We start from the raw sequence: 20,468 nt of genomic DNA on the forward strand, positions 1-20,468 counted from the left end.
AGATTTAATTTTACTTTGAAACAAACAATTGAGATTCTGACATATCTGCATGTAATAAAAAGTAAATTATTACAATGAAAATTCAACCAAATTGTTAAATCCTAACATTTGAAATCAGTTTCTGGGTACATTATATAAGCAGAATTGAGGGGACAAATTGACAGATAAGAATGAAATCAGATTCAAAGTTGTTGTAAAGAACAGAGGAAAGCCGTTGTGGTGGATGTGGCAGTGCCAAGCGATGGGAACATCAGGAAGAAGAAACACGAGAAACTGGAGAAATACCAGGTACTCATAGAAGAACTGGAGAAAGCCTGGAAAGTGAAGGTGACAGTGGTGCCTGTGGTAGTTGGAGGCAGTGACCCCCAAGCTGGAGGAGTGGCTACAACAGATACCTGGAAAGACCTCAGACCTCTCAGTCCAGAAAAGCGCAGTGCTAGGAACAGCTAAGATACTGCGCAGGACTCTCAAGCTCCCAGGCCTCTGGTAGAGGACCAGAGCTTGTGTGAAAAACCACCCGCGGAAGGGTGAGAGGAGCATTAAGTTTTTATATCTGATGATTGGCCAATAGAAATCTAGTAAAATTTCAATTTAAAAGAAAAACATTGAACACATGACAGGAGCCAAAATAACAGACACAAATGGAGAAACATAGTGATAATGACCCATTGTGGAGAAACAAGCTTCCTTTGTTAATCTACTCTTTTGCAGTGCATCACAAACACCAACTGGGTTTTAAGATAGCTTTTTCGAAAGAATTGATTGTGGCAAGTAAAGCTAGAGGGATCACCCAGGCAAGCAGGAGCAATGGCAGAAAGGCAGATGAACGCTTCTAAGTCAATGAGGTCTACAATACCTTAAGATAAAGTTTATCAGTTGCAAGTAATAGTTTTCTTAAGATCACAGGTATAATCAAAATGTCCAATTCTTTCAACACAAAGTCATTCTTCATAATTTTTAATCCTTTGCAGATATGTTACACACACAAAGCGTTTCTGTAGATTCTAAGCATAGATGAAAGAAGATGGGATGCTAAAAGCTATTTTATAAAAGAAAGGTATGATATTTTAATATTAAAAAGCCCTAATTGAAGGCAAATAATGCTACGGTCAGATATTCAACTGCCACCGCGAAATAGGGAGGCATCGGCACAAAATCGGGCGAAAGCTGGGTGGTGGCAGCCAGACTGTCGTCCGGCAACAGCTCTGATTGGACGATGTGTAGATGTCTCAGATGGCAGCCATTCGTATCAAGTGCCACCTGCCGCCTGAAATCAAGGAATATATAAAAAGCAGGCTAAGATTTCAGAACTCCGATTTTGAGCACACATTATAATCTTGTGAATTTACAAATTTACATATTTTAGACAACATGCCTCCTGCTACCTCACAAGTTCTAACAATCGGACAGTGACAGCAGGGGGCGGGGGCTGGCTGGAGGGTGACGTCTAAAATTTGGGGACCTTAGAGACCCACTTGTTTGTCGATTACTGCGCTGCTGCTGGACTGACACCGCGTGACCTCCAAATGTGTCTGGAGAGCCATTGCCCGATGTCAAAAAAATCATGCGGTCCCCATAAAAAGTTTACATTTTCTTAAAAACTCCATGGCCATGTGACGGTATTGCTCAAAAACTTGCATTTAGGTCACCACGTGGTGGCTTTTTGGGATATGTGACCGTAGTGTAACCCTGCCTTTGTCAACATTTAAGATTTTGGCAAATGAAAACAAGATCAATTCAAATGTGCTTCTGCAATTTGAAAAAAAAAAAAAAACACTTATAGAAAGATATTTGGCAAAAAAAAGGGCCATACTAGACTGTCTTTTTCATTAAGCTATACCACAGAGCCATGGGTATTTCATTTCTACAGCAGACACACTGCAAGTTATCTAGAGTTGGTTTTAAGAGGCTGCGATATGGAACCCAGGTGACTCAGACATTCATTACTTCGCCCAAGATAATTTAGTTTTCATTACTTAGTATTGCAGTAAATTATTTTTCCAGCTAATTATGTGATACCTGCCCACACAAATCTTAGAAAAATGAATTCCCAATTGCAGGTGCCGTCTTACGGTCTGCTTTACTCATAACCCCTTTCTCACTGTCAAGCGTAAGTGGTAAAAACAATACCATAAATAGTGAGTAAAGGGGAACAAATACAGATAGACAGTTTCCCTTTAAATCATGAACAAAGGGTACAGATTGCACAGAACAGGAGAATTTAGGAACAAATGCACTTTTAGCCTGCACAAGCAACTCAGAAAAATATAGTGTTTTACTTTTCTGAGCACATGGCGTGGCTTAATTGAATAAAAAAGAAATCCTTCCTACCTTTCCTTGACTCGTGACAAATGTCATTGGTCAAAAGCTAAAGGCAGAGATCTGCAAACTTCAAGTCAACCTTTCCTTCAGCTGTAAAAATGGCTGACAGCAGAGAGATACAAAGTGACTCGAAGGGAACTACAGATGGAATAAAATGGACTACAGAAACACCCACTTATAGCTTCATAATGCAAAATGTGACATGAAAAATCCTGGAGAACACACAACAATCAATATTAACAACAATTGTGATAGCAAAGTATTATAGGATTTAATTATCATGTCTTCTTTTAGACAGGATTGTGTATGCATTTCCCAAGTGTGAGCAATGTAAGAAGCATCAAAATTTCTTCCTTTTTAAAAATTGTTTAAAGTCAAAGAAGTTCATTTCATGTAAAAGTCCCACTCCGATCATCTTTTTATCGATTGTAAAAGCGTCCTAATGGTCTTTTTATTAAGATTATGATGTTGCACAGTTTCAGCCTGATGGCAACTCGGTCAAGGAAAACAGAGACGTACAGGGATCAAGTCGTCTACAAATAGATGTATCGGAAAGGAGTGGAGCAGGGAGCTTGTGCCCTGCTGATTGTAGCACCTATGGTATAGCAACAATCTTTTTCAAATTGCGTTTTTTTTGTCTGATACTCCATCACAAGAGTTTGAATAAAGAAATACTCAGAAACGCAAAGTTAAGCTTAATTTTCTTTAAATATGTCCTCCATCTTAAAAAAAAGCTACTAGACAATGTTTAAAAACTCCAAAAACACAGTTCTCATCAGAGTACATCAGAGGTCTTTCAATTTCAATTCAATTCAATTTTATTTGTATAGCCCAAATTCACAACAACAGTCGTCTCCACGGGCTTCGTATCGGTAATTGAAAAGTAAAACATAAAATCAAAAAGATCATGAATACATAGAATTCAATAGGAAAATACTAAATTGAACTAACAATCCTCGAAGGGGACAATCCTCGATGTCACCTGATTTTACATTTCAAATAAAACTATAGCCGTCTTTTCTTTACCCTCATAACTGGCTTTACATACAGTATAACAGATGTTTTTTCAATCTTCAACCTCTCTCAATTTCCAGATTTAATTTTCAAAGTGAGTGTAACTCCAGTCTGTCTCCTCTTGATATAATATAAAATTCCGCCTTGATGAAATCTCTGTCACCTTAGCACTTTCTCCCCTAAAAAGTCTAATCAATTCAGCTAATTGCTCAAATGCGACACAGAGAAGGATGACATTGTCATCCATTTTCCATATCAAATAGATCATTAGGTAGGTTCTTTACATAGTGCAGCCACACAAACACACACATTTGTGCTCTGACATCATTAGCTGTGGTCTCCACCAAAGTGCTTTAATTAGGATTACCTTGACTGCAAATGTAGCTCATTAGAAGTGGGGGAGTTCAGGCAGAAAAAATCCAACACTAACATCCAGGTTTCATCACCATTTAAACTTTTAAATGATGTAGCTATAGCACTGTATGGTTTAAACAACATATATACCAGTAGGCCCATTGCATTTTATCTCTCTGGGGAATACGTTTACTCACTTCATAACATTGTTCTCTGAATAACTACTGCTTATAATGCATATAAATAAAAACTTAACAATCTAACAGCACTTATGGACTCATAAGCAATGCATATCATGAGATTAAAGAAAATAGATATTTTATTTAAAACTTCCTGTACTTTTAGCAGCACAATATTATCCTTTGGATGCTAAACAACTGCTTATATTTAAATAAATGCATATGCTTTATAGGGCCCACTGAATTATAAGGCACACTGTCAATGAATGGTCAGTTTTCGAACTTATTTCATGTATAAGGTGCACGAAACTACAGCATAAGGTCTATTAAGCGAGACAGAAGTGTCAGAGATGAGTACTTCAATTAGTTAGACTATATTAAAGGAGTTAACATATTCAATATACATGAAACTCTTAAACTTGTTTGCAATACATGAAAAAAAACAAAAAACAGACTGGAATCACTAAGAATAACATGTAACATGTAAAAGGCAATGTCTGACATCGGTAGACATTAGCCGCAATGGCATATTCACCATAACACGTATTATTGTGTGCAACTGTTGATATCATTGAACACAACCAGATTTAAGTCACATGTAAAGTACTCGGGATTATGAGGCACAGTTTTGCTTTTTGATTCAAATTACGTTTTTTAAGTGTTTCTTACATAGTATATGATGAAGTTTTTCCTGTATATGTGTGTACACATATTCTGATTACGCTTGATAAGAGCCAGTGAAACAACTAAAAAATATCAATTTTGCTGAGTGAAATATAGAGGCCATGTCATACAGCCACTATGTACAATATATGCATATTGCACAAATGAAAATTGGTCATACCTGAATATACGTGGAAAAGTTGAAGTCTTTACATCAAATTTTCACAGATGTATCATGAATGAACCACGTTAAAACCCCGGAAAAAGTACGAATAACCCACGCAAAGAACACGTGAATCAATGTAGTACATGAACTATGCGTGATTATTGCGCTATTTTTATCCAATTCGTTAGTGCCACAATTTTGCATATACATCTTGCAAAAATCCCACACAATTGTGTGCGATTTATGTAATAACTGCATTAAAATGATGCATAATATGTGCAAGCTGCATAACTCTTAACCGACCAAAATTTTGAATTTCTCAAAACCGAATTCACATAAAGAGTTGAGACTTAGGAATTATGTATATCACATGAATATTACAAAATAGGAAAATTTCATACGTGGAAAATGCACAAAATGTACCTAATGATTGTGTGACATGGTGTTTCCAGACACTGTGCTTAATAAGAAAATAGAACTTCATCAAAGGGAAAATAAACACCTTCGACTATCTATAACATGATTTTTCTCGACCTTGCAGGTACATATCCTGTACAATGTACTGTAGTTTGATTACCTTCTATTACTCTGTTCTTCCTCCAGATATTCGTGGTATTGAGGATTTCCTCGACCGGATCTCTCAGCATGGAATGGAAGTGTCCCTTCAGAAGGTTGAATCAAACATCAACATGATGATCACAAGTTTGTTCAGAACAATGCGCGTGGAAGAGCTTCATCGGTACAGAGATACACTACGTCGAGCTGTGCTCTTTATGAGTCCAGCAACTGCAAAGGCTTTTATCACAGAGGTAAGGAGGAGGTTTCCTTTGGTCTTTTTTTGTGTTACTGGTTGACAGAGGAAGCCGCTATTGTTGTTTCTTTAATTTTTGTGATCAAAATACTTATAAGACACCCTACTCGGGTAAAACTCACACACTCCTGTTTGATCAAAAACAGAACAGATTTGATATTTTAATGAACGTGACAGTGGCAGAGTCTGTTGACTCCATGTGTCTGATAGACTACAGGATAGTAAATATATAGGAAAAGCACATTTGTTTGACATTTAGTATTAATGTGGACAGCCAAAGCTGTTGGCGTTCAGAACCTGTCAACCATCACAAGATCCTGTCTGGTAGTTTGAAGTTTTCTGTGCATGACCAGTTAATTCTTTAACACCAGTTTGACTATCGTATCCGTCAACCGTTCACACAATTAATGTAAATGTAGCAGATTTTGAAGTGTTAGAAATGCGTTAGATATTGGTGCAAAGCCATGTGAAAAGCCCCTTTTCTCCGCTTCAGAATTGGCTGATTCATGTTGATCATATAACGGTTGAAAAGTTACGGTAGGTCAAACAGTGTGTTCTATTTAGGTGTAGCTTGCCCCTTCTTCGGTAAAGTTTAATCTGTTGCTGGTTTGTTATGGTGATCCTGTCAATTTTGCACACACCTACACACACACACCTATACACACACACACACACACACACACACAAAACAAAACTGAAAAGACCTTTCACAGATAAACTCAGTTAAACTTGCATGAGGTCAAAATGCTCCTCTATCAAGATGTCCAAACAGATTAAATGAGCAAATGTTGGCTTAGCGTGAGTTTCAGAAAGTGACATTCCTTTGTTGGGTCTTTGTTTGACTTTAAACAGAAATCTCTTTTTTTGTTTTTTCTTTTGGTTGTCCAAGGTTAGTGATAATTCATTCAACGGAAACCTAAAACCTGCATTCATAGACCATTTTGACCGAAGCTTTACAATCAGAGCCTGTTAAAGTTTTAATATGCGCTTCTAATTCCTTTTTTTTCTTAGATCAACAGGATAAAAGCAAGACATCCTTCCAATTTTGAAATGCTTACATCTTTTAATGCTACTAAAATCAAACACACACACACATTCAAATGCAGTCTACCCTTATCATGCCCTCTATCTCCGCAGTAGACGATTAGAGGAGTTCCCTTGCTCTAAAACATAAATGATGTGGAGGTCATGGTTGAAATCAAAAGGCTCAAGCATTGGTTATGAATTCATAATTTGTAGTGGTAGGATATAGTTAAATCCCATGCATCATGTTCATATCTCAGTTTAATTAAAAGTGACCTCAGAAGGAGCAATCACAGGGTAATTTACTCAAATGCGTGACAAGAAGGGGGATGTGGGGTTTTTGTGTGACATGTGTATGTTCACCGCAGTATTTAACGAAATGACAGTTTGTGGGGCCAAAGAGCAACATTGGTGGACTGCCCTAGTCATGCAGTAGATTTTTTGACAAAAAAATTTTTGTATGTTGCCTGTTCCAAAAAAAGGAAAATTGTTAAGAATTGGCAGAGATTTTGAAGATTTAAGTACATATAAAGAGCAATTTCTGTCCGTCCGTCCTGCTAGCTAGCTAGTTAGCTACAGTGTCAAGTAGCTATCAAGTATCAGCTGCATGATCAAGTAGCTAGCTAGTTTGGTACTTAAAAAATGGAAATCGAAAAAAAGAAATCAAATTTGGATGCATGTCTTGCAATTATAAGACAGGGAAATTAGTACTTAAACTCAGTCATGGAGCTTGAATATTTTATATAAGGGGCGGGAGGGGGGCAGACATTTTTGATAGGGTGGCAAATGGGAACTGCAGAGTGGACAGCTATTACAACAAAATTGTTTAAAAATACGAATTTCAAACAGTTTTATTGTTGTTCTTCATATTATTATTAATTTTAAAACAGCTGTGGTGCTATTACTAATGCTTAAATGAGATGGTATTGATCTTTTTTTTGTAATCTTTCTATAATGATACTAATATTAAAATATTGAAAATGGGGGGTGGGGCAAAGTATTTTGCTTAGAGAAGGCAGCAGCCCCCCTATACTCCCCTGTAGCTCTGGCCCTGATTTAACTCTTGTAAAACATAATAAACTTTGATACCAAGCTTGTAAAATAGTTTAAATGTAAAACGCATCATGATTGTTCATGGAAGTTTAATATATATATATACATACATACATACATATAAGTAAGAAAAAAGTATATATATATATATATATAAAATGAATCACTTTTCTTTTTGAAAAGAAGTATTTTGTAAATTCAAGATCACTTGGTAATTTGTCCGTTTAGCTCTACCGTTCATCTCTTTTCCTCAGAATTTGAGATTGTTAAAAACGGCAACTTGTTTGACACTGTTGTGGCAAAAGACTTTATAAATTTGCTGACTGGAACTGAAATAAAACTTGCTGTTAAAAGTGCCCTCCAGTGATTGATGCCTTTGCTGAGACTCTTGACTTTCAAGCCTTGACACTAAAAAGTGTGATCAGAATGGCTGCCGGCCCAGTGCACAGCTTTGTTTCCGGCTCATGTACGCCAATATTGTTCAGGTGTGCCCAAATTCAAGTATATGGGTTCTTCTATTAGTGATACTATTGCATGGTACAGCGGCTCAGCCAGCTCCTCTAAGAAACCCCACTGACATCTGTATCTCCCAATGAAACCTCTTAAGACTAGATTTGACCTTCTACGTCCTTTTACAGTTATAGTATTAAAACGTGTTCTGAGCCATCTCATCACTGATTGTCAGAGCAGCTGAGAAGGTCACTGGGTGTAGTTTCAAATCCATTAGTGAGATCTTCGCTAGCCATTTTAAGGGGAGGACCCTGGGGGAGGCACATGTGACCCCACCCATCATTCTTATGGACTGCTGCTTGTCAGCCTTCCGGTAAACTAAATTCACTGTTGAGGTCTAGCTTCTTTCCTGAGACTGAAACTGAAGTTAGAAAAAACTGCCTTTTGTTCTGGTAGTTTCATATTATTTTTGCTATGTCTTTTTATTCAGGTCATATTTTTCTTTATTGCTTTGAATTCAAAGTATTTTTTTAAAATCTATTTTATTTCTTATTGTTTGAGCAGAAAAATCACACCTAAATATGTTAATTGTGCGCTACTATCTATTGTGTGCTACTTGAATGTGGTTTACCAAAGTAACAATCATAGAATAGAAGACGAAAATGGCCACATCTGTTATTATTTTTTAGCTCATTTTTCTGGAGGTTATGACCTAAGAACTTATCTTTTTTTTTTTCAAAATGACAATAAAATTTCATCATTTTCCCAAGAGATTGAGTAATTAAGTCATGATCTCGAGATTGCAAAAATGTTTTCTTGAAATAACACACTTATTTGGAGTTTGTCGGATATAAGAGCCGAACGGCTAACAGATTCATAACTAATTGATCAACTTATCATTTGTTAATTTTTTCACATCAGGTGTCCCTCTAGCTGTCTCAGCTAACATAGACATGCCACCCACAGCATGCATGAACAAAATAATGAGACACAACTGCAAAAATTGCTCTGCTATTTATTTTAATGTGGAAAATATTGAAATCACGATTTTTCTCAAAGATCTTTTATGGTGACGTTTATCACACTTTGATATTATTGAAAACCTTAGGTGTGGTCTAACTTTAAAAAATAATTTAAATTGTTGGTGAAAAGGAACTTTTTTACACTCAAATAACTCATTGGATGGACTCAATTTAATTGTGGGCAGGATTTCCATCCAATAAATATGAGTAGCCCCACCTCAAAGAAAATTCTTCCATGTAATGAAATATAATTGAGTTAGTCGAACTCAATTTTATCAAGAAAGGCAAGGCAAAAAAAACGTGGAAAAACACGAACAAAAGTTTTCTTTCTTCGAAAAGTCGAAGGATTTAAAGGACCAAAAGTCTTAAACGAAAGAGCTTATCATTTTAATAGTTGAATGGTTAAAATAGGTGAAAAATTTTAGTCGTAAAACAGCAGAAGATACGATAAAAAGAATAAATAAAGAGAAACAGGAAAACAGCATGGATCATTTTTTTGAGTGTATCAGCCATAGCCGTTTGAGAAGATTTAGTGATCACCAATATAAGGCACATGAGTGAAACTCAAAGCCCGCGGGTCAAATGTGTCCCGCTGTGTTATTTTGTGTGGCTCGCGAGAGCATAAAAGTTTTTAATTTCTTAAAATAAAAAATAAAAATTGGTGTGTATTTATTCATATCTAGGGTGAATCTGACTTGAAATATTGGATCGGGCAACTATACATTAGGACTTAAACACTGTCAATATGACCTAACCTGACAGAATCAAACTGAAAAGGATTTATGAAAGAGGAACGAGCAAACTTATGTTTTCTATGCAACTGTAATTGTCACTTTAAAAAGTTATAATAAATAAATAATGAGTTATGTAACATTAAGGAGTAGTTACGTTTATTTTTCGTTACATTTAGTTACATGTATAAGTTCTATCTGGCCCTTTGAGGACAGCCACTATGCTTATGTGGCCCTCGGTGAAAATGAGTTTGACACCCCTGCAATAAGGCATTAATAAGCTGTGATCCTGTGATAGCAAGCTATAATTTTATCCCGTCATCTTGTGATAATGAGATATGAAGTTATTATGAAAAGGAGAGCAAACTGAAAAATCTTTAGGAGACATGACCCTTCTTGCCTTTCGTACCTCAAAACTATTCTGGTGACGTTTTTCTTCGATGCCACATCATCCCCAATTCTTTTTGTTTGTTTGTTAGTTACACACATATTTGACTTTTTGAGTTCCTCCCTTTCTTTTACTAAGGTTGGCAGGCCAGTCACTTAATTACATTTAGTCAGACACCTCTTGGGATTTATTTCTGAGATGAAGTGTTGGAAGACAGTAAAGACTGCTGGATCAGATGGATTAGAGCAGATGCCTTTTCCTGGCATCCTTGCAAGGCGGAAAGAAGGGAGACAGACTCAAAGGTTGCAGGACAACCACAGACGAGCGTGCAGACATGTAGAGACGGACAGAGACGAGGTAAACCTTGTTTTTTTTTCTCCATTAGTTATTTGTAAGGTCATTTGTCACAGAAATAGCACCTCCCATCCAGATGCATTTGGCCCTGACAGTCGACTTGGACTGCAAGCTGTTCCAAATCACCTGGCACAAGAAGACCGACAGACACAAGAGAAGAGCAATCCAAGACTGGATCACCAGTTAAAAACATCACCTTCACAGGCCTCTAGTTTTTCTTGTTTCTTTTCCAAACCTGCTCTTAATTCATCAATTGCAGAGATGCAGAGAACTTCCCATCAACAATTTCACAACAGAAGGAGAAAAACACAAAAAGGAACTCATATTAAAAGAAACCAACACCAGTTCTTTCCTGACTGATCTATGGAATCATTGCAAACATGGGTTCTTTTTTTTTAAATTCAGCAATGAAATTACCATTGAGAATGGGTATAACATGACTGGTGTATAAAAATGTCAAAATAAAAATATTTATTTTTGTAATTATTTTGAGCTTATTGGTATTTTCTCTAATTTGAGCTCTTTGGGTTCTACTGTCACCAAGCAGGGCCCCTCCAGACTTAAAGAATGAACAGGAGGCACATGTGAAACACTGTCTTTGGGGGTTTTCAGAGATGATCTTTTGAGTTAAATTTGTGTCTTTTAAAACGAAATGTTTTAAATTGTGCTGCTTCTGAAACCTCCTGAATGAAATAGAACAATTTCAAGTTCCATTTTCTGAAGTTTTTGCAGAAGTTCAGTAGAGTTCAAGTCCGACCTCTAAAGGAATTCAAGGGAAACCAGACAGTTGGCATGAAGCCACTCAAACATGGGTTTGTCCAAGGAAATTCTTTGCTTGTAAAGACTGATACTTTAGTCTATGAATAATGTAAAAGCACATTTTCATGCTTTTGTACTCATATTTATGAAGTCAGACTCCAATGTGAGAATTCTTTAGTGACAGACATAAAGAAGTCTTTTGAAGCATTTCAGAACAGATTGTCTAAAGGTAAAAGTATCAATCAACAAAAATAAGCTTTTGGATCAAATTATATAACTAAATTACTTTGAGCTTTGTGTTATGTTATTTATTATTGTATTCCAATCTGTGATCTTTATGTCTTTATGGTTTTTAAGGAACCATATTGTAGTCTCACATCTTGTCAGGTTGTTGGGATATTGTGATGACAGCAACTGACATTTTTAACCCTCCTGATATGTTCATTTCTGAGGAACAGAGATGATGTTCCTGGGTCAATTTGACCTGGTGCATGTTTTATTAATTAAAAAATGTCTGAAACCCAGAAAATCCTAACAAGCAGTGAGAAAATTTCATTACTAACTCAATTACTAATTATTCTATCAAAACTTAGTGAAATGGTGTTCCTTACCTCTAACAGGAAGTGGTTCAATTATTAGATAATTCACTCAATTTTTCTTAAAAATAAACATGTTCAAACTTTTTTTTTTTTTCACTATTGTAGTACTTTTGAAAGACTAACATATAAAATACAATAGTTTTACATAATATTGAAACATAATCTTGAAATTTTGTTTTACATACATGCACTGTGAACAACAAAAAAAAAACAAAATCACAATACAACAGACAAGCAATCGCAATATGAAGTTGTGTGTGTGTCTGTACATATACACAACACAAGAGTGACCTGTCATTACTCTGTGCTTTGTGCAAATTAATTTTGCACATTTCGCACAGGTCACGCTTGTCTTGACCTGGATCCTGTCTCCAGCTCGACTCGCGCCCCCAGCCGTCCCCCCAACTCAATCTGGATGAAGCTCGTCTGCTGGACTTTAAATATGTTGTTAAGTTAAGTCCTCTCTATGAGTTCTGGTAAATTGCCTGTCTGTCCTGGGGCAGGATCCCTCCTTCATGTGGGCACCCCTGAGGTTTCTTCATTTTTTCCGGAATCCGTTTTTTTTATTGGGAGTTTTTCCTTACAGCAAAGGGGGCTCTAAGGGAAGGGATGACCGTTTAGTTTAGTCTGTTTAGTTAGTTCAATTTAGTATTTTCCTATTGAATTCTTTGTATTCATGATCCTTTTGATTTTATGTTTTACTTTTTCAATTACCGAGATGAAGCCCATCGAGACGACTGTTGTTGTGAATTTGGGCTATACAAATAAAATAAAATAAAATTGAATTGAATTGGTGGCGCAGTGGTTAGCGGTCTTGCCTCACAGCAAGAAGGCCTCCGGTTCAAGTCCCGGTTGGGGGACGTGAAAAACTACATCAACGGGGGACCTTTCTGTGTGGAGTTTGCATGTTTCCCCATGCATGCGTGGGTTCTCTCCGGGGTCTCCGGCTTCCTCCCACCGTCCAAAAAACATGCTTCATAGGTTAATTGGCAACTCTAAAATTGTCCCTAAGTGTGAGTGTGAGAGTGAATGGATGTGTGTTTGTGGACACTCCACCCTGCGACAGACTGGCGACCTGTCCAGGTTGTCCTCTGCCTTTGCCCACAAGTGGCCGGGATAGGCTCCGGCAGCCCCGTGACCCCGAAAGGGAAAAACGGTTAAGAAAATGAATGAATGAATTGAATTGACATGGTCACATGAGTCACTGCCATCCTAGTGGGCCCTGACACTGTCTTTATTATGTTTTCTGCAGACAGGTTTGTCTGACGCATATTTGGGGATGAAGACCAATGTATTTCACCATTCATTGATATGAATGTCTTGCTTGGAGGAACAGGAATAGCAATTCCCTCATCTGGTTCCAAATCAAAATCATTAGAATCAGAACTTAGCTCAAGATAGTCTTCTTCTGATCATGATCATTGATGACTTCCAGAGCCTCCTGGACTGTCATCATTCTGCTTCTGCTACTCATTTTGTAAAGGTCTGCCTATGTAATGTTGGAAGGACTCCCATGCAGAGAATCTTTTGGTAAAACTTTAAATTAAGATTCCTTAACAAGCTTTGTTAACGCATTAACAAGCGTTATAAATGAATTTTTAGGGTGTTAGTAAGACATTTATTAGTACAATAAGTCTAATGAGGTTTATTAAATTACTTACTTAACACATTTACAAGCATTATTATTAGGATGTTTTCAATATGCTAATGAGGCATTTATTAACATTGTAGGTGCCTAACAAATGTGTCAGTGTTAATAAGCTTAATAAGATTTATTAACAACCTTTGTTAACAAATGAAGAAGTATTATTAATGTTTGGGGTTCTAGTAAGATGTTTATAATAAGCTTATAAGTTTTATTAACTAACTTAACAAATTAATAGGCTTTATTAATGTGTCAGATGCTAGTAAGATATTTATTAGCATTATAGATGTCTTGCAAATACCTGAAAGTGTTAATAAGATTTATTAACATCTAAAGTCAGACCATTGTCTTCAAAATCCATATTACTAAACTGCTTATAAGCTTAACAAATATAATAAGACATCCTTGTACCTCCAGTTTGACTGCTGGGTCAAATTGACCCGAACAGTATCTATGTGACATAAACATGCAGGGGGTGGTTGCATATATGTGAGATGAACCATTTTCATAATATATGTTGATTACACTAATTAAGGCAAGCAGAAGAAGTTTCATGCTGAAAAAATACTTTTAACTACAGTTTTTTCCTAGATGTTCAAGCTTTGAGGTTAACAGGTTAATTTGACCCGTAACATAACAGGAGGGTTAATGGAAATGACATATAAGAAAAATATTGGTGTCAATTTACGGTTTATTTATGGAAGCTTTAACAACATAATAATTATTCATATTTTTAAAACAGAGAAAGGTATTTTCAGTGACACATATGCACATTCCCACTTTTAGAACAGCATAGAATGGCATAGAAGGCCTTCATTGTATACATAGTATAATGAATTCTGTGCATTGATGCAACTTTATTTTTGAGTCTGTATATTTTAATATGTGACCAAAGGTCACTGTAACCTGAAAAACATGCTGGAACACACAATATCTGCATTTTACTAATATAACCTGATAGCTTTCACAGAGACTCAATATAGGAATTGAAAAAGCACTGGTTGGATGATTGCAGGTGAGAGATGGAGTATTTTATTTATTTATTTGGTTTTCCCATATTGCAATGATCCATGGTCTGTACAGTGGTGCAGGCCCTGGTTCAAATCCCAGCACGGACCTCTCTGTGTGGAGTTTTCATGTTTTCCTTGTGTGTGCGTTCTCTCCAGGCACTCTGGTGTCCTTCCACAGTCCAAAAACATGCTTCATACCTTAATTAGGTGTGAGTGTGTGGCTCTGCAACAGACTAGTGACCTGTTCAACGTCTACCCTGCCTTTGCCCAACACAAAGCGGGTTGGCTCCAGCAGCCCCTGTGACCCTGAAAGGGATTGGTCCTGAAAATGGAGAGATAATGATCCACAATAGCCTAAGGAGCGACCAAAGCCCCCCCTTTTACTTTTCTTTTTTTTCCCCCACCTGCCACACCTGCCAACAGATCCAATATGACTTTTAAAGGCCATTGGGCTCTTGGCAATGTGCAGCCTTGCATTGAGATTCAAAATAACTGTAATTCTTGGCAATCTCATTTTTTCGTTGTGTGTTGTAAAATTGTGGACCCCTTCAGATTTCTACTGCTTTTCCTTTACCTTCAAACTTGATACTCATAGGTGGGATGGTTCTGACCGCTCTATAGATTTAAGTCACCAACACTCTAGTAGACTTAGAATAGCATTGCATAAAAAAAATCATATCTCCAAAATTTATAGAATTGATATCTGATAAATCTCCAATCAAACGCCTCATTCCATGCACATCCATGCATCTCATTCCTACAAATGTATGGATATATATTGTGAGAATGAACATGTTCATTCAATTTTCTGCGTTATTTAACATTTTGCCGCTCTGTTGCATTTGCCAGGGAAGTGCGTGCCAGTGTGCACTCGCCACTGGCAGTAAAAACTTCTTGTTAGAACAGACATCTCCAGATTTTACTCAGAGCAAAGCAAAGAAAAGGACTTTTGTCTTGATGCCTAAGATCCATTCTTGATTTAAAAGGTTCTCTGTTTTTTTCTCAGAAGTCATTTATACTATGTATTCATTAAAAATGTTAAAAAGAATGTTATTTATTTTACTTTTTTGACATAAAGAACTCAAAAAATAATTTAAATTGGGATTTCCTAAGATATTGAATTTTGAGCAAGTGGCTGGGATTTCTAATTGTTTTCGATTTTATTGGTCTTCTTTAACAGAAATGTATTTGACTAATGGGCAGACGACAAGATCCCAAAACCAATATAACTGTAAAGAAAGCAAAAAAATAAATAAAAATAAATGATTTATATTTAATAAAGGGAAACATTTGAATTGCCTAAACCAAATGCCTGAAACCTTTCACATCAGCGGTACGCTCAGAACCTTCATAGAGAGCTTAATGGGACTCAGTGGGACTCGGTCTTTACACACCAGTCAAGGAGTGAAGCATACTCACATATCATAATGCAGAAACAAAACACGGTGAAATCCATTGCAGGCTCTCCAGACAGAACACACAGTTATTTTCTTTCGTGTGTACAAAATAGTTGTCTGGGCAACTCCAGACACTTTTAGAGGTTAACGTTTCCCTCACGGTACTCCCTATGGCTCTGCACTCTTATTTTAGCTATATGCAAAAAAAAAAAAAAAAGTTAGATTATTTAAAACATTTCTGTATTATCACCAGTTTTGTGATTGGCTGAAAAGATTTGTAGATTTTAAAGAAAAAAAAATGTTTTTTTGTTGGTTTTGCTTGTTGGTCTCAAAGTGTTACATTAAAATAAAATACAACTTCATAAGGGAAGTACCTTTTTTTTAATAATATTTCATTGTGTCAATATTATCCAAAAAGCTGAAATAGCCATTTAAAGGAAAAGAAATGTAAAAAAAAAGACTATATAATCTGATAAATAATATACAGTTTTTAAAACTATGCTTCAAAAGTCAAACTTGGGAATCTTGCCTTCATCTGCCTGTTTACTTTGTAAGACATTGGTGCTTCTGTAGTTAAAAATCACATCCTTAAAGGATTGAGTCAATGCTGTAACACTTTTTTTATCTATCATTTTTAACCCTGTGCAACCATTTGTATCGTATTTGATACAGCTTTGGATTACAATATGTAAAACCAGTGTTCTATAAATAGAGATTGATCGGATTTTATTTGATTTGGTGTGGTTTGGTTCAGTTCGGTTTGATTTGATGAGGCATATTTCTGAGACCTCTATCTCATTTGGGGAATTCAAACTATTTAAATTAATTACAACTATTTGTTGGACTTTGGTCCATGTTTTCTAACCTGCAGTGCCATTTCACTCCACTAGAGGCAGTAGAAGGGCTTTTCCTGCCAATTTCAAAATGGCTGCTTCCATGAAATCTACACTTTTGGTGGGAAACGTTTTGCTAATGTTCAAAACTTTATGGTGAAAACAACTTATCTAATGTTATTCATTTTCTGAAACTACTACTTTTTTAATTAAAAGAATTCAAAATATGTTAATGAATTATATGTCATACAGTTACACCATGTCAAAAATGTTGTAAATAAAGTGCTTTTTTCTCCTAACATCCATGTCACTTAATTTCTTTTTATCTATTATCAAAAAAAAAACTGCTGCTGCAAAAAAAAGCTTTCTTTAAATTGCAAACTAAAATTGGTTGCTGTCTTCTGGAGGGGTTCTTGCTTGCATAGACTCAGTCAGACTTTTTGTTTTATAAAAACATAAAAAGTATGTTGGACCTTAAAACGTATTATGCCTAGTTAGAGAATGCAAATAATTTTTGCATATGCCCTAGAATAAAAAACATTATCCAGGAAAAATGTATGATATACCCACTTTAATACATTTGCTCTAATCATCCCCATGCGGTTGGGCTTAACAGTCGTTTTCCACTAATGGAGCTTTGACTCAGATGTTGTGGCTTTGCTTTGCTCCATTGCCAGTGATGAATATTTATTTTCACATCAACACACTCTGCATGAATTTTCCACAATTTATAATGAATTACTTCTGATTCATTTTAGACCCAAGGGCCATAAAATATGAAATATGTGCTAGGAGGAGACAATATGGACTGTCAGTTCAACTAAAACAGATTATTTATATTATATTATATTATATTATATTATATTATATTATATTATATTATATTATATTATATTATATTATATTATATTATATTATATTATATTATATTATATTATATTATATTATATTATATTATAGCAAAAAATAAATAAAACAAAAACCATAAATGTCCAAAATATAATCAAACTTTTTCTTTCCCCGTTAATTAAAAAATGAAGAATTTATGTTTATTATAGTAACTCAGATAATCAAAAGTTGCCCAATATTGGTCAATTTTGATTTTCAATTTGAGGCTGGCCATCAACAACAAATGACTAAATCCAAAATAGTTTAGAACCAAAAGTGAAAAAAAAAAAGAAATAGAAATTAATCAAAAGATGTCACAAAACTGATATCTTCACTGAATTGTTTAAATCAATTAGTGAAAATGTAAGAATTATGGTACGGACTTATTGGGTGTTTTACACACTGGTCTTTCTGCGGTACGTCTCTGTTACGTTGCACGTTAAGCCCATGGTGTTCACATTAGGCAAGCAGGGAGGGGCTTCTTTTTTTGTCTTTTCTACCGTTCATTAATGCGTGTCACCCACCTACAGTTGGAAGGGGCTTGGTGCAAAATGTCATAGCGCCCCAAATCTCAAGTTCTTGCTCCAGGTTTTTTTATTTCACAGCTCTATTCCGAAATATTTAATCCCATCAAGGCAAATTATTCATTTCTCCACCATGTTCAACTTTCTAACAGTTGGCACTTCAGTGACTTAAAAGAGGCGCCATCCATACATCCTGAGCAAATCCGAGTTCCTGATTGGTCAAAGTTTGACCTGGCTTAAGTTTTAACCCACGTTCAGTTGCAACACAATTTGTACGTCAAGTCAGAAACCGGCCTCAAAAACTATGCGTGAATGTGAAGCCCAAAGCGTGCGTTTACAAACGTTTACATAGACTCTGCATTAGAAGTGGCCACTTGAACACACGTCGAGGGCGATGTGAATGTAGGTTTATACTGTGTGGTTCTCTGGGTGAGACCAATTGTCAAATGCAAAAATCGTAATCCAACTTTTATGATGGCCATCATCCGATCTAAGGTCAAGCTACCATTGGAAGCGTGAGACCAGGTCACCGATAATGCCCCAGCATGAACTTACTGTTAGCAAATCTTGACAACACAATTCCTGCAAAACCACAGAAATGTAAATGCTCCAGTTAGAATGAATATTTTCAGATTGTTTTATCAAAGTTTTACTTTCTGTAAGTACACACCTTCACCTGTACTTGTACCCAGCACTCGGAGGGCACATCAAGGGCTCGACGCAGCTTTTCCCCTTGAACTTTATCTCCACACAAACTTGACATTATGTTCTTATCTCCATAAACAGAGGGTGTGCACGTGTGTGTTTTGTGGTGACATTAAGGCTTTATCGTTGCACTGAGAGCTCTGGGCAAAAATGATTAGGAGCGTTATGGCTGCAAGACTGTGAAATTTGTGTGTGAATGTGTGCAAAGTGTTCTAAGGGCTAGTACTATTGACAGCAGCTATACAGCCGCTAATGGGGATGACAGAAATTACTTTTGAGGTGGTGTGTGTGTGTATGTGTGTGTGCATGTGTGTGTTTGCAGTAGGAGAAGCAAGACAGAGCTTTTTGTTTTTTGTTTGCCAATGTGCTTATCTGTTACCTCTTACTTTGCTGTCTCCTCTGTTTCCACGCCATCCAGTCACACACCCACCCATTACACACACTCCATACACATTGCGGCCCCACAAGTTTTTATTAAGCTTTTTTTTTTGCACATACTTGAAAATTTTCTCTTGCCTTTACTGGATCCATATTTAAGGATCCTATAGGTTAGATGGTGGAGCTCAGAGATAATATTTCTCTTTGCCACCTTCACATCAGTCAAGTTTAAACTTATTTTTTTATTGTTTTTTTTTTTTTTTAATTAAATTTGATATTTCTAGAAATAAAGCATATTATAACGACTTGTAATATGTTTTCCACTTTTTTGGTTTTTGCTACTGTCAAAGTGGCACATGAAATGCAAATAAAGTAATTTTTTTATTATGGATTCAAAATCAATTTCTGTTGGGATTCATAAAAATAACTTCACACTTTCTTAAGATCAATAAAATGAATGTACTATCTGTCACTTCTTGCTTCTTCTTAACTTGTTAAAGCGTTTCCAGTGCTCTTTTGATTATGATTGTCATTTTTAGTCGAAAGAAAAAAAAAACTTGTGGTTTTTTTTAGGTCATAGTTTCTGCAGAGTGGCAGTAGTTCATTAGAACTGAGCGTTGGTGTGGAGCACCACCCCCCCCCCCCCCCACCCCTTCTCCTCCCTGTTGCTAAGAGCTCTCCTTTTGCAAGCTCTCCCGCTACAGCCCCTAACACCGCCAACACAACTTCTGGTGCAACAAAAATGGCGAGCAATATTGGAGCCATCCAGCTGTACTCCCTAAACACAGTTTCTGTAGGAGTGGGAACTTATGGCATTAAAAGGAAAAAGTTAATGTCTTATATGGCCCTTGAACTCAGACCTGGGGGGGTCCTGTGCTAGTGTATTCTGTGAACTTGAGTGGGGGGGGGTTGATGATGTGTCCCCAAAATATCGTTTCGTCACTTCAGTACAAAGCCAGATCTTATACATTGTATCATCTTATCATTCTTATTATCATGGTGTGTGTGTGTGTGTGGGGGGGGGGCTGTTGGCATTGTGTGGGTTTTATACAAAATATTTGTGATGTCCTTTTGTTTGATCATGTTTTTATGTAAAGCACTTTGAGTAGCTCGCGTTGTAAAAGTGCTCTACAGATGGTTTGATTTGATATATCTTGATAGTTATATGCCTTTAGTCAGGGTAGAATTTTACCTCATAAA

General features: G+C 36.3%; 1 protein-coding gene across 6 annotated transcripts in view; it reads left to right on the plus strand.

Annotated features, from left to right (window-relative positions):
* The window catches only part of grid2 (glutamate receptor, ionotropic, delta 2), a 591,201-nt gene that overhangs the window by 360,878 nt on the left and 209,855 nt on the right, over positions 1-20,468 (plus strand). For all 6 annotated transcript variants that reach the window (XR_002873852.2, XR_013658170.1, XM_078953108.1 and 3 more), the window contains one exon: positions 5,302-5,507. Coding sequence is in view for 4 of the 6 variants with exons in the window: in XM_078953108.1 (XP_078809234.1) it covers positions 5,302-5,507 (206 nt within the window). In the remaining 2 variants the exon portion in view is untranslated. The remainder of the gene's footprint in view (positions 1-5,301; positions 5,508-20,468) is intronic.

The sequence above is a fragment of the Oryzias latipes genome, chromosome 9 (genome assembly GCF_053564925.1).
Source record: "Oryzias latipes strain Hd-rR chromosome 9, Olatipes_Hd-rR_3.1".
Lineage (NCBI taxonomy): Eukaryota > Metazoa > Chordata > Actinopteri > Beloniformes > Adrianichthyidae > Oryzias > Oryzias latipes.